This window comes from Anguilla rostrata, chromosome 2, assembly GCF_018555375.3.
Source record: "Anguilla rostrata isolate EN2019 chromosome 2, ASM1855537v3, whole genome shotgun sequence".
Classification (NCBI taxonomy): domain Eukaryota; kingdom Metazoa; phylum Chordata; class Actinopteri; order Anguilliformes; family Anguillidae; genus Anguilla; species Anguilla rostrata.
This window is the reverse complement of record NC_057934.1, coordinates 57,880,220-57,902,796: the sequence shown is the minus strand read 5'-3', so window position 1 is coordinate 57,902,796 and position 22,577 is coordinate 57,880,220. Positions and strand designations below refer to the sequence as shown.

Below are 22,577 nucleotides of genomic sequence, written 5' to 3'. Positions count from 1 at the left end.
GAGCACTTGTGCCCTTTCCATTAGCTTGAAGGAGTCTGCCCATTCTCCTCTGATGCTCTCAGTAACCAGGTGCTTTTGGCCACAGAATTGCTGCTCATTTGAGGTTTTTTTTTTTTTTTTAATCACATCATTCTCTGTAAACTCTAGACCAGTGTGTGAAAATCCCAGTGAATCTCACTGTTTCTGAGATACTGGAACCGCTATGTTTGGCACCAACAATCACACCATGGTCAAAGTCGCTTAGAATCATGCATCTTGCCCAGTCGAATGTCGTGTTTGTTCGGTCGAACAAGAAATTCGACCTCTTCACCATGTCCCCATGCTTTATACACAGCCACACGATTCGCTGTTAGGAGGAGCCATTTGTGTTAACGCTAATTGTATAAATGGGTAATTTCTTTTTTTGCTCTGGATAAGAGGGACTGCTAGAGGCTCATAATGTACTGTAATATTTAAGTAATAACAAACATATATTAAAGTGGAAGATTACATTTTTTAAAAACTTTTTCCAAGAGGAGCATGCTTAGTTAATCTTTTTTCTGCATTTTTCTCCACCCTTCTTATTCACACACCAAGAAATGACACAGAGCTGTCTGCTGCACACAGTTTATTTAACAATATGGTATATAAGTAAGAAATGAGTTTTTTAACCAGTTTATACAATGATTTAATTCTTTTTTTTCCTTATATTTATAGTATTTTGTTTAATAACTTGCATGATTTACATTAGAGAAAAAGTTCACCCTCAATTCAAGTTTTGTGTAAGAGGAATGAGGACTTGGTGGCAGAAGGCCCGTTCTCTACTCCGTTCAGCAGTCAGCGATCGCCTGTTCTGCTCAGCTTAGGGGGGGTGGATTCTTCTCTTTTACACACACGACTCATTTCAGAGAATTCAAATGAGAAACAGAAGCAACGATTTTCTACACCTGCGAGACGTAAAAAAAATAAAAATAAAAATCTGGTTTCGGCCCAATGAGATGTCTCCTGCGAACACTCTGCCAGCTTGGACGTCCCGTTATTCCTTACGAGTGTGAAATTACCTGCGTGTGATAGTCTAGTTCCTATCTATACATTTCCGTGGTCACAGACTTCGATCAGAAAAGGAACTGTTCCAGAGTGCATGTCCTTTGTGAAAACTGGTACAGAACAAACGCGTTTCCCAGGAATGAGGAGAGATGACAGAACACCTGGTGTGATTCCCAGACTAATTATTTTACAGTCTCTCAACACAAAAAAAAATAATGCTGTAAAGTTTGCAAAGGTACAAAATAAAAGTATGAATAATATAATGAAATAGTTTTGTAAATTTTCTTTAAAAAAAGGCATGAGTCCATACCAGATAGAAACCAAAAAATAAAATAACGAAAGCAGACCACATGTGGTCTGAACCAAAAAATATATTCTTTGAGTTCTTTTTTCTTTAAACAGCAATTCATTTTTTAAATCCCTCGACTGGTAGGAAGAAATAGCAGTCCCTTGGTTTAGGAAAACATTCCCCACGCATTGATTTATTGTTTTTTTCCCCCTCTTTTTCAACTTTCCTTTAAACTTTTTACATTGTCAGTACAAAAAGTCTTTAGTGAAAACACGAAGAGGCCCAAAATAGTGGGAGGAGGAGGCTGCAGGTGTGGGTGTGTGTGTGTGTGTGTGTGTTATTGTGTGTGTGTGTTTTGTCTGTAAATGCTACAATCCTTCCACAAACTTCTCCAGTGTGTCCCCCGTGGTGTCCCCCACCATGCCCAAGTCAGCGGGCAGGCCGCTGCGCCCGGGCGTGGCCAGCTGCGGCAGCATGGCGCTCTGCTCCAGGGAGCCCGGCATGGGCGGGGCCAGGCCCGGCAGGGCGTGGGGCGAGCCGGAGTGGGGCGAGGGCTGGGGCTGTATGCGGGGGGAGGGGCTGGAATGTGGGGGCTGTTGCGAGGGCGGGCAGGGGGACTGCACGGGCGCTGGCGAGCGCACCAGCGGCTGGCCCGGCGGGAGGTGCGCCTGCGGGCTCATGGGGTTGGGCTGCGCCGGGGAGCCCATCTGCGGCTTCATGGCAGCCGCCGCCTGCTGCTGCTGCTGGAGCATGCGCTGGTGCAGCAGGTTCTGAGGAGGTTCCAGGCCCATTTGTGCCATGGGCTGGAGCTGCTGCTGCTGTTGTTGCTGCTGCTGCTGTTGTTGTTGCTGCTGCTGCTGCTGCTGCTGCATGGCCAGCTGCTGTTGCATGCGGAGCTGCGAGTAGCTAGCCGCCTGCTGCTGCTGCTGCTGAGGGAACTGGCCATGGGCTTGCTGCATGGTTGCGGCCTGCTGCTGCTGCTGCTGCTGTTGCTGCCGGTGCAGGAGCTGCCGGCGGTACATCTCCTGGAACTGGGGGCTGGGGTTGTGCCCGGGGTTCATCAGCTGCCCCTGGGGCCCCATGGAGCCCATGCCCTGCGGCGGGGCCTGCTGCTGCTGCTGTTGCTGCTGCGGGGGGTTCAGGCCGGGCCTCTGTCCCACCCCCGCCCCCGCCTGCATGGGGGCCATGCCCTGCAGGCCCGGTTGCATGCCCTGCGGGCCCTGCTGCGGCGGCTGGCCCTGCGCCTGGCCCTGGCTGGCCTGGTACTTGGCTGTCCGCTGCTTGATAAAGGCGGCCATGAGCTGCGGGTTGGCCTTCAGGATGTTGAGCACCTGCTGCTGCTGCTGCGGCGAGCTGGGCGACTTGAGCGTGCGCAGCAGGTCCTGCAGTGCCGTGGGCGCAATGTTGCCCGGCGCCCCCCGCTGCGGCGTTTGCTGCGACGGGACCTGCATGCGCGCCTGCTGCTGCTGCTGTGCTGACATCATGGGCCGCTGCATGGTCAGGGCCTGCTGCTGCTGCTGCTGCGGGGGGGTCATGGAGGGCTGCATGGGGGGGCCCTGCTGCGGCTGCTGGGCGGGGCCTGCCTGCATGGGCCCCTGAGGGCCGGCGGGCCACTGGCCGGGCTGCATGGCCTGCATAACCGCCGGGCCCCGGGGCCCCACGTGCATGCCAGGCTGCATGGGCCCCACCACGCGCTGCGGGTGGCCCATGGGGAGGCCGTTGACATTGCGGTAGCTCTGGTGCTGCTGGGCTTGCGCCACCCGCTCGATGTGCTGCGCCATCTTGACGGCGGCCGGCGGCGGCGGATGCTGCTGCTGCTGGGGGGGCGGGGGAGGGGGCAGGGGGGACTGCTGCTGGTGGAGGGGCGAGGCCTGCGGCCCCGGTTTGCCCTGGGACGGCTGCGGGGGGGTGGCGGCAGAGGGGGGCTGGTTGGCGCGGGCAGCGTTGGGGAAGGCCGCGGGCATGACGCCGGCGTTGGGGGTCTGTGGCTGGCTGGGAGGGGGCTGCGGTGTCTGCGGCGTGTTGGGCTGCTGGTGGGAGGTGGGCGTGCCGGGCGCAGCCGGCGTGGGCGGGGACGGCAGGTTCTGGGGCATCCCCCGGCCCTGCATGGTGGCCATGCGGCGGCGCATCATCTGCGCCTGCTGCAGCCGGTGCTGCAGCTGCTGCTGCCGCAGCTTGTGCTTGATGTTGGGGCAGAAGGGCACGGGGCACTTGTTCTCCTGGCAGTGCTTGGCGTGGTAGCAGCAGAGCGCGATCAGCTGCTTGCAGACGGGGCAGCCGCCATTGGTCTTGCGCTTGCAGCCCTTGGTGTGCTGTACCACGCGCTTCATCTTCTGGCAGGAGGCCAGCGAGCAGTTGGCGTTGCGACACTGGCAGGCGTGCACCAGCGACTGGATGCAGCGCTGGATGCTGAGCCGCCGGCTCTCTTGCGGGCTCTTGGACGCCTCGGCCCCCTGGCTGTTGCTGTCGTCGTCGATGCCCAGCCCCCACTTCACCATCTGGTGCACGTGGCCCTTGTTGTTGTAGCAGTTAATGCACAGGTCAAAGTCCTGCAGCGCAACACAGAGGCACAAATGGACACAAAGCATTAGCCAAACGGTGGCCACAGCAGGCCAAACCACCTTCCCAAAATTTGCCCAGTCTCTGACCATTCCTGCAAGCAAACATTTCACATACAGCAAATATTTTCACAGGAAAGACAAACCAACAGCTTGAAAACATCTTCCTGCACTGATTCTCCCTTAACCCAAATAATAGGGAAGCTGGGTGACTGTGGGTGTTGTAGCGTGTGGTGGGCAGCGTGGTGATGTCATGTGGACGCGATGATGTCACGCGGGGGGGGGCGGAGCTCACCTCGCAGACGGTGCAGTGCCAGCGCGTCTCCACGTGGTGCTTGCACTCGTTGCAGGTGTAGACGAAGCGGTCCTGGCCCTGGTTGTGCAGCTCCACCAGCATGCACATGGAGCTCCACTTGCACCTGCGCAGGGAGGAGAACTCCCAGTGCTTGTCCCGCGCCAGCGTCAGGAAGGCGTCCCGCCCGTCCATCAGGTCGCACGTCAGCATGGGGTCCGGGTCCATGATGGGCGGCAGCGTGTTCACCATGGGCCCCGAGTGCAGGTGGATCACAAAGAACACCTGGAGCAGGGGCCGGAGGGTCAATTTCCACCACAACCAGGGGCCTGCCTCAAATATGCTGCATACTCTAACAAATAAGGCTCTAGTAGCGCAATGCAATCTGTGACATTCAATTGCAATCACTGGTAGATAACCTTAATGTCTACACAGATTATGGTTGTTGAGGTCTGATAGTTGAAATCTACATTTTTAGAAGCAGCTCTGGTTTCAAGTGAAAACCAACACAGTGCGATTTGGTTTCGTTACATGGAAAATATTTTGCCTGAAGGTGGAGATTACAACTGGCTGGATTTAACTATTATTTGTCTACAAATATCTCTCAAAATCTACAGATTCTTGCAGAATTTGAAGAAGTGAACACTCCAATCACGTGTGGTCTTACACCTTAAAGGGTTAACGGGGGCCACACGTGCGTCAGCCTCTGCTCTGCATGTCCGGCACTCATTTTTGAGCACGTGCTCACAGCCAGTGCTTCTGCACCGTCCACATTCACACACATGGGCTGCTACTGAGGCTCTTCAGTGCAGAACGGGATCTGGACCCCAGACCCCTGGGCTACATTCAGGGCTCAGGGCCGTAGAGACGCACCTCCTTGTGCTTCTCCATGGTGGCGTAGAGCTTCTGGGAGAGGTCGTTGGCCACGTTGGGCATCCCCGGCTTCTTCTTGTTGGCTCGGCTCAAGCTGCTCTTATTCTTGTTGGTTTTCTTGTTGTTCTTTTTCTTGGCGTTTTTGCTGTCACCTGGTGTCCCCTTAGGAAAAAAAAGAAAAGAAAAGAAAAACACATCCTATTAATCCTCTCTGTTCAAAACGAATGCTTTGGTACGCACACACCCCCATTTCCTGTCTCTTCCAGCGGTTTTATTGGTGTAACAGTCCTGCCCCTCTACTTCCTGTCTGTCTCAGCTGTTTTATTGGTGTAACAGTCCTGCCTCTCTACTTCCTGTCTGTCTCAGCTGTTTAATTGGTGTAACTTGAGTCCCGCCCCTCTACTTCCTGTCTGTGCCAGAGCCACACCTCCCTTACTTCTGGGGTGTCACAGGATGCTGTGTTCTCCTCCTTCTTTCTCTCCTCCTCCTCCTGCTCCAGCTCCTTGATGCTCTCCTCCAGGACGTTGGGCCAGAAGTCTCCCTCAAAGTAAGGCAGCTCGTTAGCACTGGTTAGCCTGTCCTCCGTCGCCTGCTTGAAGATGTCCTGTCACAACACACACCCAGAGACGTCAGTTAACCGCCAAGGTGTGACGGGGAAGGATTCAGACGCACACACACACATTCTCTCTCTCTCTCACACACTCATACACACACACATACACTCTCTCTCATGCACGCACATACACACACACACCTTGTAGTCGTGCAGGATCCTCTCAGCGAAGGCCTTATCCAGCATCTTCCTGTACCACTCCTGCAGTCGCTTTGGTTTGGGGATCTTCTGGTCAGCCGGGTGACAGTGGAAGATGTAGTCGTCCCCCTCACTGGGGGGGCAGGCCCAAATGTGCCCTGTTACATACCTGTGTCCCGAAGAGAGAGAGAGGGAGGGAGACAAAGAGAGGGAGGGAGAGTGTGAGAGAGAGAATGTGAGAGAGGGGGAGGGAGAGTGTGAGAGAGTAAGAGAGAGGGGGGAGGGAGAGGTGGAGAGAGAGAGAGATGTCACCAACCGCCATTATCAAACAAGTCAGCTAAAGGGTCATTCAGACTGTCAGCTTCAATGGCAGCACTGAAGAAAAGTGGATTTCAGTAACAGGTGTTATGCTGTCAATATAAAATATGATCCAACTGCAGGTGTTCTGCCATGAGCTGTGCAGTGTGCCCCCAAACTGAAGAGGTTAATGTGCTTCTGCTTCCATGCAGACAGGATGGAATCAATGAAAACACTGATTCTGTGTGCTTTATTTCTTGCGTGACAGTTCATTTACACGAACTGCTAATAAAATTAACCTTAAAAAGCGCACTATAATAAAAACATACCATTGGCAGGGTTTGGTGTAAATGAGCCTATAGGGTGTTCACGGGCCAGCGCTGCAGAATCGGACCCGCTGGCACAGGCTAACCTACCCGAGCGTCTTGACGTATTCCAGGTAGCCGATGAGGATTTCGTGATAGACTGCGGTCCGCAGCAAGCGAGGTCTGAAGAAGTGAATACTGTCGAGGTATGATATGTACACCCGTCTGCGGAGGAGAGAGGAGAGAGAGAGCTCAGCCTCGGCCACAAGCATCCAGCACGACCACGTGCTTAAGGCTCAGGCTGTCATTACACTCTCCAGAAAAGGACAGGAAGGTACCTGGTTAAGAGCAGGTGTGTTACCTGGTGTTGGGTAAAGGGCAGGTGTGTTACCTGGTGTTGGGTAAAGGGCAGGTGTGTTACCTGGTGTTGGGTAAAGGGCAGGGTGTAACTGTGTTGGGAAAGGGCAGTGGTTAATGGGTTGGGGAAAGGGCCGGTGTGTTAACTGGTGTGGGAAAGGGCAGGTGTGTTACCTGGTGTTGGGTAAAGGGCAGGTGTGTTACCTGGTGTTGGGTAAAGGGCAGGTGTGTTACCTGGTGTTGGGTAAAGGGCAGGTGTGTTACCTGGTGTTGGGTAAAGGGCAGGTGTGTTAACTGGTGTTGGGGAAAGGGCAGGTGTGTTACCTGGTGTTGGGGAAAGGGCAGGTGTGTTACCTGGTGTTGGGGAAAGGGCAGGTGTGTTACCTGGTGTTGGGTAAAGGGCAGGTGTGTTAACTGGTGTTAGGGAAAGGGCAGGTGTGTTACCTGGTGTTGGGTAAAGGGCAGGTGTGTTACCTGGTGTTGGGTAAAGGGCAGGTGTGTTAACTGGTGTTGGGGAAAGGGCAGGTGTGTTACCTGGTGTTGGGGAAAGGGCAGGTGTGTTACCTGGTGTTGGGGAAAGGGCAGGTGTGTTACCTGGTGTTGGGGAAAGGGCAGGTGTGTTACCTGGTGTTGGGGAAAGGGCAGGTGTGTTACCTGGTGTTGGGGAAAGGGCAGGTGTGTTACCTGGTGTTGGGGAAAGGGCACTCGGAGCCGTACTCCTGCACGTGCATGCCGAAGAAGCAGACGTCCACGCCGTCGATCTCCTCGAAAGCGAAAAGTGCTTTGGTTCTGTATGGGAAGCTTTCAGGCATCTCGCCCGTGTCCACAAACCTGCCGCCAATCACAGTGAGGGAGGGAAGGAGAGAGAGAAACTCTAAAAGGTCACGCCTCTCTCACAGTGAATGTAATACTACTCACCCCTCGGCTCATACTACCCAATAGAAAAAGATGTAAAGGGCTACAGGTGTACAGGGCTATTAGAGTGATGTACAGGTGTGTGTGAGTGATGGTCAGGTGTGTGTGAGTGATGTACAGGTGTGTGTGAGTGATGGTCAGGTGTGTGTGAGTGATGTACAAGTGTGTGTGAGTGATGGTCAGGTGTGTGTGAGTGATATACAGGTGTGTGTGAGTGATGTACAGGTGTGTGTGAGTGATGGTCAGGTACGTGTGAGTGATGGTCAGGTGTGTGTGAGTGATGGACAGGTGTGTGTGAGTGATGGTCAGGTGTGTGTGAGTGATGTACAGGTGTGTGTGAGTGATGGTCAGGTGTGTGTGAGTGATGTACAGGTGTGTGTGAGTGATGGTCAGGTGTGTGTGAGTGATGTACAAGTGTGTGTGAGTGATGGTCAGGTGTGTGTGAGTGATGTTCAGGTGTGTGTGAGTGATGGTCAGGTGTGTGTGAGTGATGTACAGGTGTGTGTGAGTGATGGTCAGGTGTGTGTGAGTGATGTACAGGTGTGTGTGAGTGATGGTCAGGTGTGTGTGAGTGATGTACAGGTGTGTGTGAGTGATGGTCAGGTGTGTGTGAGTGATGGTCAGGTGTGTGTGAGTGATGTACAGGTGTGTGTGAGTGATGTACAGGTGTGTGTGATGTGCAGGGTGTGTGATGATGGTCAGGGTGGTGAGTGATTCAGTGTGTGTAGTGATGGTCAGGTGTGTGTGAGTGATATACAGGTGTGTGTGAGTGATGGTCAGGTGTGTGTGAGTGATATACAGGTGTGTGTGAGTGATGGCAGGTGTGTGGTAGTGATGTACAGGTGTGGTGATGATACAGGTGTGTGTGAGTGATGGTCAGGTGTGTGTGAGTGATGTACAGGTGTGTGGTGAGTGATGTACAGGTGTGTGTGTGAGTGATGGTCAGGTGTGTGTGAGTGATATACAGGTGTGTGTTGGAGTGATGGTCAGGTGTGTGATGTATGTGATGGTCAGGTGTGTGTGAGTGATATACAGGTGTGTGTGAGTGATGGTCAGGTGTGTGTGAGTGATGTACAGGTGTGTGTGAGTGATGGTCAGGTGTGTGTGAGTGATATACAGGTGTGTGTGAGTGATATACAGGTGTGTGTGAGTGATGGTCAGGTGTGTGTGAGTGATGGTCAGGTACGTGTGAGTGATGTACAGGTGTGTGTGAGTGATGGTCAGGTGTGTGTGAGTGATGTACAAGTGTGTGTGAGTGATGGTCAGGTGTGTGTGTCAGAGGGTGGTTACCTGGATTTCATGCCAGGTTTGACCTCCACCGTCTTGTCAGAGCTGGCCACCACTCGCACAAACACCTCCCCGGCCTCCGGATGGTTCTGCCTCTTCAAGTACTTATTCACCCGATCCTCAATGTACATACCCAGCCTGGTAGGCTGAAGCCCTGTGACACATACACACATGCTCACGTAAGCACGTGCACACACACGCCGCTGTGGGAGAACTGAACTAGCACCAGGAGCAAGGCAGTGCGTCTGCAGCTACAGGTACAGGGTACAGCTACAGTTATAGGTACAGGGTACAGAGTCTCTCACCAGCACAGACACCATTACCACTGCCCTTTCCTCACCATTCCAGTGCACCAAACCCGCTCAAACCCGCCCAAACCCGTTTAAACCTGCTCAAACCCGCTTAAACCGGCTTAAACCTGCTCAAACCTGCTTAAACCTGCTCAAACCCGCTCAAACCTGCTCAAACCTGCTTAAACCCGCTCAAACCCGCTTAAACCCGCTCAAACCTGCTCAAACCTGCTTAAACCCGCTCAAACCTGCTCAAACCTGCTTAAACCCGCTTAAACCCGCTTAAACCCGCTCAAACCTGCTTAAACCCGCTCAAACCCTCAAACCCGCTCAAACCTGCTTAAACCCGCTTAAACCCGCTCAAACCTGCTCAAACCTGCTTAAACCCGCTCAAACCCGCTTAAACCCACTCAAACCCGCCCAAACCCGCTCAAACCTGCTCAAACCCACTTAAACCCGCTCAAACCTGCTCAAACCCGCTTAAACCCGCTCAAACCCGCTCAAACCTGCTCAAACCTGCTTAAACCCGCTTAAACCCGCTCAAACCTGCTCAAACCTGCTTAAACCCGCTCAAACCCGCTTAAACCCGCTCAAACCTGCTTAAACCTGCTCAAACCTGCTTAAACCCGCTCAAACCCGCTTAAACCCGCTCAAACCTGCTCAAACCTGCTCAAACCTGCTTAAACCTCTCAAACCCGCTCACAGCCGTGTCCCACACTTACTTTTAGCGGAAAACTTGTTGTCCTTCCGCGTCTTCCCGCTTTTCTTCAAGCAGTTATCGCAAATGAATCTGTCAGAGGGGATGAATTACATTTTTATTTCAATTCGTTTATTTTTATTTAATTTTTACAACACCATGGCCAGTCATGCCCTTGCTGTTAAAGAGACTGGTCCTAATGAAACTCAGTGCTGCTCAAGTTCCCTGTTGCGGTGCCCTGCAAGTAAAGCTTCATCATCTGAAATTCCCACCCCAGAGGTCTTCAGGATATTCTGTTGTCCTTGTTTTATAAAGTATAGCCCACTGTTGCTCGATTTTTAATTATCTTCATTTCAATTACTTAATATACTTTTTATAAAGCTGATCTACTCGTGCAGTGGAAAGGCTGAACTAGGCAGATGGGCAGGGCTTTCTTTACCAGCCAATAGCAGTGCAGGGCTTACCCGGACGGCCAGATGACGTCATAGTGGAGCACGCATATCTGATGCATTTTGCGCCCGCAGTCTTTACATTCAACAAACCTGCAGGGGAGAGGGAGACAGCGTGTTAAAATAACTCTGACTTTGTGTTTAAATAAGTCTGACTCTGTGTTTAAATAACTCTGACTTTGTGTTTAAATAAGTCTGACTCTGTGTTTAAATAACTCTGACTTTAAACTAAGTCAGCACTAAGAGTTTCTAACTCCGTTTAAAGTCAGAGTTTCAAACGCCATGAGCCCTGTCAAGCTCCTGCCCTCAGTAATCTGGCGAAAAGAGTCTCAGGCTGATCACAGACGGGGGTCATGCCCAACCTGAAACGCAGTTTGGCCAGTTCCGCAATTGGCCAGAACCCGCCAAAGCGCGTTTGTGAAGAGAAAGAACAGCTCATACATTTGTGTCCATGTTAATGCTGACCGAATCCAGGCCGTATGTGCAGATTATTCAAGGAGGTTAATCTTGTTCAGTAAAACTGCCCAGATTACACACGGCTATACAGACCTACAGAAGTGCTGGAGTCTCCCTCTGATGTAGCTTTCCTCTGGCTCAGAAAGGCAGAGTAAGCTCGGGTAATGAGTGAAAAAATAAGAGCCAACCCTTCTCTCTCGGTGGCGTTAGACTTGTAGGGAGTTAGCCTTGTATCTCTACTCCATGCATTTACAGTCCAGCAGTAGCTCAATGGTGAACGCAGCCACCGCAGAGTCACTTTGTCTGAAAGCGTGCGCTCAAAGCCTGAAGTGTGCAAACTGTGTTGCAGCACGAACACAAACAGCACGCCCGGGTAGTGCGTGGCAGCACGTTCACTTCCACAGTCAGATGCGTGCTCTTCACCGAGCGGGGAACTGTGCTGCTGTGACCCTACAAAAGGGTCAGCAGGGGGCGCTGTTTAGCACACAGCAGGGGGATCTGATTGCACCTGGTAGAGCCGGAGAGGGGGGTAATGCAACCACACAGGGGGAAATGTGGGGGGTCAGAGAGTGGGGGGGGCGTAACATCGCCATGGCGATCGATGAGAGGAGCGGCGCAAACTTACGGCTCGGGGTCCAGCATGTCGTTCTTCTTCCGCTCAAACTGGTCCTTAGAGATCATACTGGAGAGAGAGAGAGAGAGAGAGAGAGGGTGAGGGGGAGAAAGGTAGAAAGACAGAGAGAGTGAGAGAGAGGAAGAGACGGAGAGAGAAGGAGGGGAAAGAGTGAGGGAGGGACAGAAAGAGGAGGGGGAGAGAAGAAGGGGAGAAGAGAGATGGGGAAAGAGTGAGGATAGGAGAGAAAGAGAAGGGGGAGAGGAGGGGAGGGTGAGAGATGGGAGGTTCTCTAAACACTGTGCTACACTGCCGCCCTGCGCCAGGTGTCTGGGCAGGTACATGAGGCACAATCGGCACACATGAGCCGTAATCGATAAACGCTGCAGTGATTACAGCCTCACAGAAGGGTTTAGTGCTGTATGAGGCCAGCCTCACAGAAGGGTTTAGTGCTGTATGAGGCCAGCCTCACAGAAGGGTTTAGTGCTGTATGAAGGCCAGCCTCACAGAAGGGTTTAGTGCTGTATGCAGGCCAGTCTCACAGAAGGGTTTAGTGCTCACAGAAGGGTTTAGTGCTGTATGCAGGCCAGCCTCACAGAAGGGTTTAGTGCTCACAGAAGGGTTTAGTGCTCACAGAAGGGTTTTGTGCTGTATGCAGGCCAGCCTCACAGAAGGGTTTAGTGCTGTATGCAGGCCAGGCTCACAGAAGGGTTTAGTGCTGTATGCAGGCCAGCCTCACAGAAGGGTTTAGTGCTGTATGAAGGCCAGCCTCACAGAAGGGTTTAGTGCTGTATGCAGGCCAGCCTCACAGAAGGGTTTGTGAGGTTGTGCTGTATGAGGCCAGGCCTCACAGAAGGGTTTAGTGCTGTATGCAGGCCAGCCTCACAGAAGGGTTTTAGTGCTGTATGCAGGCCAGCCTCACAGAAGGGTTTAGTGCTCACAGAAGGGTTTAGTGCTGTATGCAGGCCAGCCTCACAGAAGGGTTTAGTGCTGTATGCAGGCCGGCCTCACAGAAGGGTTTAGTGCTGTATGCAGGCCAGCCTCACAGAAGGGTTTAGTGCTGTATGCAGGCCAGCCTCACAGAAGGGTTTAGTGCTGTATGCAGGCCAGCCTCACAGAAGGGTTTAGTGCTGTATGCAGGCCAGGCTCACAGAAGGGTTTAGTGCTGTATGCAGGCCAGCCTCACAGAAGGGTTTAGTGCTGTATGCAGGCCAGCCTCACAGAAGGGTTTAGTGCTGTATGAAGGCCAGCCTCACAGAAGGGTTTAGTGCTGTATGCAGGTGAGCCTCACAGAAGGGTTTAGTGCTGTATGAGGCCAGGCACACAGAAGAGTTTAGTGTTGTATGAAGGCCAGCCTCACAGAAGGGTTTAGTGCTCACAGAAGGGTTTAGTGCTGTATGAAGGCCAGCCTCACAGAAGGGTTTAGTGCTGTATGAGGCCAGCCTCACAGAAGGGTTTAGTGCTGTATAAGGCCAGCCTCACAGAAGGGTTTAGTGCTGTATGAAGGCCAGCCTTACAGAAGGGTTTAGTGCTGTATGAGGCCAGGCTCACAGAAGGGTTTAGTGCTGTATGCAGGCCAGCCTCACAGAAGGGTTTAGTGCTGTATGCAGGCCGGCCTCACAGAAGGGTTTAGTGCTGTATGCAGGCCAGGCACACAGAAGGGTTTAGTGCTGTATGAAGGCTTTTATCACAGCATTAATATGAAGGCTTTAGCAGGCTGAGTCTGTACGCCTGCACACACGCGTGCTTCTCTTTAGCCAGCTCTGCTCTAACAGGACAGCCTGCGTGTGGCGAGACAGGCTGGGTCCCAATACCCCTCGGTGCCTGCATCCTTAGAAGGCAGCTCCATCTGCAGGCACTACCCTAAGGGTAAAGGAACCTCAAAAGGCAGCAAATTTGGGACGGACTTTGATGGCAGGATGACGTCACAGAGTTTTCGTGCTCGCTCGAGATCAGTGTTTACTGTTACAGCTGACGTCTTTAACTTTCCAACTGACAGATTCTACGCAAATAAATGCGGATTCTGTCGTTGCAGCCATAATTGTTCTGATTCTCTATTTAAGGGAATACAAAATGTGTTTTATGTTCAGCTAACTACATAACTAGCCACTGGTTCTGATACTTTTTTTGGTTTTAACCGGATTATCATGACTTCAGTTGTTCGCTGTATGTTCTAAGCCAAGTTGACGCTAGCTACATTGTTCCGTTAGGAAGTAATGTGATTACAAGCAAGTTAGCTAGCCAGTTCTGTTTCACTGACCGAGGTTTAAAAACATTAAATACATTATCCCAGTGTATTAAATAATTAAAATTCACTTTTATATGTGATTAAAACACTGCATATTCACATTTCCACCGCCTTGCTTGCTGGGGCCGCCATTATTTTAACGGAAGTGGGAAGTCTGAGGAAATGGCACAGACCTATGGGATAGCCTTCCAGTTGAAGGATGCATCAGACACTGCCTTAAAATTTAACCCAAATGAGGCACCTTAAAAGGACCCATTTTGGATGACTTTGGTTTGGGACATGCCTACGAAGGACAAGTGTGAAAATTGGTGATAATGCTGCCTTCTAAGGCAGCTGACTTTGTATTGGGACACAGCCACAGTCTTAGAACCAGAGACACAGTCTTAGAACCAGAGGCAGTCTTCAGCACGACTGAGCACCCGACTGCTTTTCAAAGCATTGCCTCCGCTCTCCTCCAAACAAAACGGAAATGCGCAGAGCAGACACTTTTCCGAAAGAGTGCTGGACTTCTGTCAGAAAAGACACGTTGATGGCCAGCCAGTAATTGTTCCCATACGGCCACGTTAAGAATTCATTTTTTATTTTATTTTTCTATAATTTTTCTTTTTTTTACAGGCGGCAACAAGTCTGTCGGCATGAATTTGAGCGCAGGGAGTGTGAAACGGCGAGGGAAGGCCGAGGGGGCGGAGCCACTCACGTCTGTGGCTGGGCAGGGTCGTCTCCCAGGGTTACCCTGTCGCCCTGGATCTCGTTGAAGCACTTCTCGCAGAAGTGATACCTGCAGGGAACCAGAGCGAGGAGGATAAACGCGTGACCGCCAAATGACATGTGCACAAACACACACACAGACACACACTCACACATTCATACACATACACGTACCCCCACAAACACACACATACATACACATACACGTACCCACACAAACACAAACACACACACACCCACTCACACATACATACACATACCCCCACAAACACACACATACACCCACTCACACATACGTACCCACACAAACACAAGCACACACACATACACCCACTCACACACACCCACTCACACATACGTACCCACACAAACACAAGCACACACACATACACCCACTCACACATACGTACACATACACGTACCCACACAAACACAAGCACACACACAAACCACACACACACAGACACACACTCACACATACGTACACATACACGTACCCACACAAACACAAGCACACACACACACACCCACTCACACATACGTACACACACATGTACCCACACAAACACAAGCACACACACATACACCCACTCACACATACGTACACATACACATACCCACACAAACACACACACATATACGTGCACACGCACACAACCACGGACAAACACGTACACACACACACACATACAACCACTCACACGTACATACACACACACATACCCACACAAACACAAATGTATGTGCATGCGCAAGCACGGACACACACGGACACACACACACACACACACATGCAAGCACAGACAAATGCACACACACACACACAAACGCAAACACACAGCTCTGCGTGCTAAACTTGATGGAAAAGCAGCCTGTTTTGTTTGGAATTCCGTGCAACATTTACATATCAGCGTTTTTTTAAGCAGCAACTGAAGAACAGATGTACATTAAAAATGTGTACATAATAAAAAAAATCCCTACTATTCCGAGCTCTCCAGTAAAAAAAAAACTACACTGCATTACATATCAGATAACGTAACCATTTTTTTTTCTTCAATGGAATGTCAAGTCAACTGCAGTACCAAGATCTGAACAGCAGGAGGAGCAAGGGAGCACATTCTGCAGAAAAATACTAGACCCTGGCCATAAGCGCACCGCTAACCGCGTGGTGCGACACTTCACACCATCTCCCTTGCACACAAACAGCACACAGGTGGCTCCTACTCACTCCGCAACCGACAGCTGCTTTCACTCTTCTGAAACAAGGCTGACAGGCCGAGAAGTGATAGTCAGCCTGCACGCACGCACACGTACGCACACACACACACGCACGCACACCATTGCCATTGGTTCACCTGTTCTGGTAGCTGTAGTAGGTTCCGTCTCGAGGGATTGTGCACAGTTGCTTCCCGTAGCAGCACAGAGTTTGTGGAGAGAACTCGTACTGTGGAGAGCAAGAGGAGGAGAGGACAGAGAGAGAGAGACAAAGGGACAGAGAGAGAGAGAGAGGGGTCATTGAAGACGTCTGTGGTGGCTAAGGGTTCAAATCCAGGCCGTGACATCATCACTGTGACTGTACACAAACCTTCACACACCGTCACTCTCTCTCTACTGTGCACAGCACACCTCCATACTCCCTCACTCTCTCTCTCCTGCACACAGGATCTGTACACACACCTCCATACTCCCTCACTCTCTCTCTCCCATGCACTGGATCTGTACACACACCTCCATACTCCCTCACTCTCTCTCTCCCATGCACTGGATCTGTACACACACCTCCATACTCCCTCACTCTCTCTCTCCCATGCACTGGATCTGTACACACACCTCCATACTCCCTCACTCTCTCTCTCCCATGCACTGGATCTGTACACACACCTCCATACTCCCTCACTCTCTCTCTCTCTCTCACTCCCTCTTTCTCTCTCTCTCTCTCCCCAGTGCACAGGACCTGTACACACACCTCCATTCTCCCTCTCTCTCTCTCTCTCCCGCACACAGGACCTGTACACACACCTCCATTCTCCCTCTCTCTCTCTCTCTCCCGCACACAGGACCTGTACACGCCTCCATACTGCCTCTCTCTCTCTCTCCCGCGCACAGGACGGACACTCACCTTCCTGCCGCAGCAGTACCCCAGGCCCTGCATGACGGGGTCGATCTCCTGCTCGAACACCTCGGCCAGCTTGGAGCAGTACTTGTAGACGCGCGAGGTCTTGCGGTTGTACAGCCAGGCGTTGTTGAACATGAGCCAGACGTCGTCCACGTACTGCCAGGGCTCCTGGTACTGGCCCGTGTCCAGCTTGCGCTTGATGGTGGACAGGTCCATGGGGTTCTTCACTATGTCAAAGTAGTCCTGCGAACAGATGGACAATTGGCTATCACCCCTGAGCTTCAACAGGCCATCACCCCTGAGTTTCAACAAGCCATCAGGTACTCAGCTGACTTCATTTTATAACGTTGCTGAGCCTAGACCTGACCAACTGAAGCAACCTCAGATCATAACACTGCCTAAAGAGGCTTGTACAGTGGGCACTGTCCAAAAAAATCCAAATGGCGACTTTTTTTTTGGCCAGGCAGGGTACATAAGCATATGCCTGTCAATCACTCAGCTGAGACAACTACATAGGTGAAAGTGGAGTTTTGATTTAGGCCATGCAGATCATTGCATGCAGAATATGGGGTACTCCTGAGACGGGGGCATGGGGTACTCCTGCATAGAGGCACTCACCGGGATTCCCAGCAGGGTGGGGTCCACAGGCTGGCGGAAGGGCAGGGACTCGGGGTCCTGGCGGTACAGCGACTCCAGTGTGGGCATCAGGGCCTGCCGCAGCTCCTCGGGCTTAAAGACTGGAGAGAAACGGGGTCCAGCGTCACGCACACCCAAATTCAACCCTCACAGAGACGGGGTACAGCATCACGCACACCCAAATTCAACCCCCACAGAGACGGGGTACAGCATCACGCACCCCCAAATTCAACCCCCACAGAGACGGGTACAGCATCACGCACCCCCAAATTCAACCCCCACAGAGACGGGTACAGCATCACGCACACCCAAATTCAACCCCCACAGAGACGGGGTACAGCGTCACGCACCCCCAAATTCAACCCCCACAGAGACGGGGTACAGCATCACGCACCCCCAAATTCAACCCCCACAGAGACGGGGTACAGCATCACGCACCCCCAAATTCAACCCCCACAGAGACGGGGTACAGCATCACGCACCCCCAAATTCAACCCCCACAGAGACGGGGTACAGCATCACGCACCCCCAAATTCAACCCCCACAGAGACGGGGTACAGCATCACGCACCCCCAAATTCAACCCCCACAGAGACGGGGTACAGCATCACGCACCCCCAAATTCAACCCCCACAGAGACGGGGTACAGCATCACGCACACCCAAATTCAACCCCCACAGAGACGGGGTACAGCATCACGCACCCCCAAATTCAACCCCCACAGAGACGGGGTACAGCATCACGCACCCCCAAATTCAACCCCCACATCTCCCACAGTGAGTAAAGTCAGTGCTCAAAGTTTGAAGGGCACAAGAACAAGCCCGTGGCTACGCTGCGGTTTAATCGCTAACACTTAATTAGCATTACAATTAAAGCCGTGCATCTAATGCAATTTCAATCCACTTCAATCTCACAGGAGTAGGCTGAAACCAGCCAACTCTACCCTCGAGCACAGATACACTGGATCAAGGAGAAAGCCCTTAATTAGTATCACTCACTGTAACTCTCAGAACGGACACTTCAGCCCTGCTTTTTCTCCTCATTTGGGCGGTGGTTAACGGCCCATGCGAGCACTGCAGCGCCCCCTGCAGCCCAGAGGCCACAGGAGCACACTTTCTGCGCAGCTGCAGCAGACAGACGCCAGGGTTTTCCCTAGGTTTTCAGAGGGCTTAGGCACTCTCAGCTATATTTTGGAACAACAGTGTTTTTTTTTTTTTAATATATGAAAAACGCTTTGACCAGCGGTTTTCATCAGAAAAAGACGTTACGTGTGAACACAGCCTAACTTTGTTTAGCTACCAAGCCACGTTAGATACTAACGTTAGCTCAATCGAGGTATCTTTACGTAACGTCAACCTACTAGCTTCGCTGGCTAACGTTGTCATAAAAGTTTTCCCGACCGTGAAAACTGGATTACTTGTTTACATTTTGGACAGATGTGGCTCGTGGGTAAATCTATCGCTGTTTCCGTCGCAGCACTTTCGACACAAGCAATTCGGAAGCGCTATCCTAAAATTTCTTTTTACCCTGAAGAGTGCCTGACCCGGCCGCAACCGTAGTAATGTGTTAACACGGCGGCACAATTATATCGAGAAGTACCATCTTGGGGGAAAAAAACGCTATATTCTGTAAATGCATTTAACCTACCATGTATAAAAACATAAAAACGCTCGTCATTCACCAGCTACTATTTATAATGGCATCATAGCGCGGAGTGTTTAAAACCATAAAGCCACCTCTCTGTTTTTTTTTGTTTTTTGTCAGCGCATCACCGTTGTTTTTACATTCATTCTGAAATGTGGCCTAAATGCCTTTTTACGTTCATTCGGCTTAAGGCGCTCCGCAAAATCACTTAGGCGCTGCGCCTAAGCCTTTCTATGGTATGGAAGACCCCGGATGCTACAGTATGAGACACGCTGCTAGCTGAACACCGCACGGTGGACTCCCGAGGGAAACTGAGAACTGCACTGAGGACTGGCGCTAACCTTGCTTAAACTGCTGCTAACTCTACAGTCTCAACCCCAGGCCCCACCTGGGAAGCTGTGGTACTGCTCTATATTAACCCGTTCAAGAGGAGGCTTTGTCTGGATTGTTTTTTCAGAATTTTAGTCAGTGTTCTGGAACTCCACTGCTTTCAGTCACCAGTGATGACTGTGACATCAGCATCAGAATGTCCAGTGATGAAGAGTCTAATCACGTGTGTGTAATCTCAGGCCTTAAACGTTTAAGAAAGGGGCTGAGAGGCGGGTTTTCAGGGTTCTCACTCTTCCGTCGCTGCTGGGTGGGGGACGTGGACGGGGTCGTGCCGTTGGCACCGCCTTCCTCCTCCTCCTTCGGCTCCACCTTCACGTCGGGTTTCTTCTCCTCCACCTCCATGCCCTCCTGCTTGGGCTCCTCCTTGAGCTTCCCCGACAGAGCGCCTCCATCCTCGTCCACCTGGCAGAGGAAGAGCAGCAACGTGAGCACACTGTTCCCTCACCTTTGACCTCCACCTTCACTTACCAGACCACACCCCACAGAGGGAGAGGCTCCGCCCACTTATACACACAGTGTCTCAGAACCATCTGCAGCTCCACATATAATCATACTTATAACCAGGGATCTTAAACCACAGGAGAGCTGCAGGTTTAACTCCAGTCCCAGAGGGCCGCAATGTCTGGAAGATTAACTCCAGTCCTCCAGGGCTAGAGTTTGAGATCCCTGCTCATAACTATCACATTCACAGCTATGATAACCGCCATATGACTCGCAAACATGGCAACAATTAACAGCACTTTAGAACATTTCGATTTGCTTTGGGTGTAACTCTCCACACATCGGTCTCCATCTTAGTCCCAGCTGTTTTTTTCCCCAGAGCAGTACGCCCAGGCTGGGCCCTAATGAAGATGGCGCAAGCCCGCCCCACCCCGCCCCGCCCCTTCCAGCAGGACAGACACACCTCTCTCTTGGCCTCCATCTTGGCTCCGCCGGGCTCAAAGCCCTGCTCTGGATCCCGGGCCTCGGCTTTGGGCTCGGAGGCTGGCAACTCGTGCAGGGCATGCTGGGAGTGGGCGTCGGCGCTGGCGACGGAGGCTGGAGTGGGGACGCGGGTGTCCACGCTGGCCGCTGTCTGGGAGAGCTGAGACAGACCCGAGAGAGAGAGAGAGGGGGCCTTCCTTAATGCCCAAACCAGCCGTAGCACTGCTCCCACCCCACTGCAGCCGCTCAGCAAGAGAGCGGAGCAGAGCGGAGCAGAGCACTCACACCTCGGCTCACCAGGGGGAAAGTGACTGGGCCACACTGCTTAATAATCACACTAATGTTTAGAGGCTACGCTTTTGTAACATATCCGCCACGTACATTGTTTTGGAGAAAATGAAAAGTTTCAGTGTTTCGTTTATTGTGGCCGGGGATTGATAAAGCTGAGCAGGCCCAGCGGAGCCCTTTCTCAAATCCCCCCATTCCAGCCCCACACCCACAAGAAGCTGCAATTTTGGACAATTTAACACTGAATCGCTAACGTCCTGTGCACAGCCAACAGAAGTACATTTACAACCCTTTTCTGGTGCAGGAGTTTAAGTTTATACTTACTGATTAGGTCCATGATGAACTCATTAACAATATCCGCAAACACACACACACACACACACACACACCCATGCATGCATACAGATACGCAGGAACAAAAACTAATCAACTAACACATCCAAATGCAGTTTTCAACTTGAAAACTGGCATATTTATATGATCACAATATGTATGTCCACTCCTGAAGGCTTGACAGCATAAAGCATGTCACACACATGAATTATAATAGTTGTAATTGACGCTGATGTCACATGGGCGGGGGAGGCGGAGCCTCACCGGAGTGGAGGGCGGCTGAGTCTGCGCGGGCGGGTCCAGCTGGGGCGTGCGGGGCTGGGCGGGGGCGGAGCTGGGCGGGGTGCCCTGTGTGGGGGTGGAGCCGGGGAGGATGCCGGGCGTGGGGGCCGGGGTGGGGGTGGAGGCCCGGCTGGAGGGCTGGATCTGCTGCAGGTTGGCGGTTGCTGCGGTGGCAGAGGCGGCAGGCGGGGGCGTGGCGCGGGGTGGGGCGCAGGGCAGCTGGGAGCCCATAGAGCTCAGGGCGCTCATGGGGAGGGAGGCATTCTGCTGCTGCTGCTGGAGGAGGAGGAGGGGGAGGAAGAGGAGGACACAGGGAGCAGAGGCACAGCAGCTCCGTAAACAGCACCTCCTTTTTACACATTTCACCATTTTTCAACAGTCATCTCTAAGCATATGTGCAGAGCACATCTGTGCTGCTGTTAGGCCAGAGAAACAGTGGAAGTGTCCCTGAGAAGCAGAGCCCATGCCGGGGAGCAGGGAACCCAAACACACTGAGACATGTTCCGCACACATGTTCTACGTGTGTGTGTCTTCGTGATTGTGTGCGTGGGTGCACGCGTTTGTATGTGATTGTGTGTGTATGTGACTGTGTGTGTGTGTGTATGTATGTGACTGTGTGTGTATGTGACTGTGTGTGTGTCTATGTGATTGTGATTGTGTGTGTGGGTGTGTGTGTATGTGATTGTGTGTGCGTGTGTGTACGTGTATGTGATTGTGATTGTGTGTGTGGGTGTGTGTGTATGTGATTGTGTGTGCGTGTGTGTACGTGTATGTGATTGTGTGTGTGTGTGTGTGTATGTGATTGTATGTGTGGGTGTGTGTGTGTGTGTATGTGATTGTATGTGTGGGTGTGTGTGTGTGTGTATGTGTATGTGATTGTGTGTGTGTGTGTGTGTGTGTGTATGTGTGTATGTGATTGTGTGTGTGGGTGTGTGTATGTGTATGTGATTGTGTGTGTGTGTGTGTGTGTTTGTGATTGTATGTGTGTGTACGTGTATGTGATTGTATGTGTGTGTGTGTGTGTATGTGATTGTATGTGTGGGTGTGTGTGTGTGTGTATGTGTGGGTGTGTGTGTATGTGATTGTATGTGTGTGTGTGTGTATGTGATTGTATGTGTGGGGGTGTGTGTATGTGTGGGTGTGTGTGTGTGTATGTGATTGTGTGTGTGTGTGTGTGTATGTGATTGTATGTGTGGGTGTGTGTGTGTGTGTGTATGTGATTGTGTGTGTGTGTATGTGTATGTGATTGTATGTGTGGGGGTGTGTGTATGTGTGGGTGTGTGTGTGTGTATGTGATTGTGTGTGTGTGTGTGTGTATGTGATTGTATGTGTGGGTGTGTGTGTGTGTGTGTATGCACTCACCTGCGTGACGCTGCTCTGAGCTCCAGGCTGGCTCAGGCCCACACTGACATTCATGGCTGAGGTGGATGCAGGGAACTGGGGCTGGGACATGAAGGGGGCCTGGCTGGGCGTCTGGCCCACCATGCTGTTAGCGTGCGCTCCCATCATGCCCTGCGCTTGCGGCATCCGCGATGGGGACATTCCCATCTGGGG

The 22,577-nt window shown here is 51.9% G+C and overlaps 1 protein-coding gene across 3 annotated transcripts in view; it reads right to left on the bottom strand.

Moving 5' to 3' along the window:
• Positions 1-590: 590 nt before the first annotated feature.
• LOC135249256 (CREB-binding protein-like) overlaps positions 591-22,577 on the bottom strand; it is a 72,842-nt gene continuing 50,855 nt past the window's right edge. For 2 of the 3 annotated variants that reach the window (XM_064324688.1, XM_064324690.1), the window contains 19 exons: positions 22,386-22,571; positions 21,006-21,299; positions 20,101-20,280; positions 19,427-19,598; positions 17,146-17,264; positions 16,531-16,770; positions 15,767-15,855; positions 14,401-14,481; positions 11,468-11,524; positions 10,402-10,479; positions 9,963-10,030; positions 8,954-9,104; positions 7,433-7,579; positions 6,503-6,616; positions 5,793-5,958; positions 5,475-5,642; positions 5,039-5,200; positions 4,169-4,450; positions 591-3,864 (listed from right to left, as the gene is read on the bottom strand). In XM_064324688.1, the coding sequence (XP_064180758.1) occupies positions 1,684-3,864; positions 4,169-4,450; positions 5,039-5,200; positions 5,475-5,642; positions 5,793-5,958; positions 6,503-6,616; positions 7,433-7,579; positions 8,954-9,104; positions 9,963-10,030; positions 10,402-10,479; positions 11,468-11,524; positions 14,401-14,481; positions 15,767-15,855; positions 16,531-16,770; positions 17,146-17,264; positions 19,427-19,598; positions 20,101-20,280; positions 21,006-21,299; positions 22,386-22,571 (4,935 nt within the window). In that variant the 3' untranslated portion in view covers positions 591-1,683. The remainder of the gene's footprint in view (positions 3,865-4,168; positions 4,451-5,038; positions 5,201-5,474; positions 5,643-5,792; positions 5,959-6,502; positions 6,617-7,432; positions 7,580-8,953; positions 9,105-9,962; positions 10,031-10,401; positions 10,480-11,467; positions 11,525-14,400; positions 14,482-15,766; positions 15,856-16,530; positions 16,771-17,145; positions 17,265-19,426; positions 19,599-20,100; positions 20,281-21,005; positions 21,300-22,385; positions 22,572-22,577) is intronic. The other variant, XM_064324689.1, reaches the window with a different exon arrangement.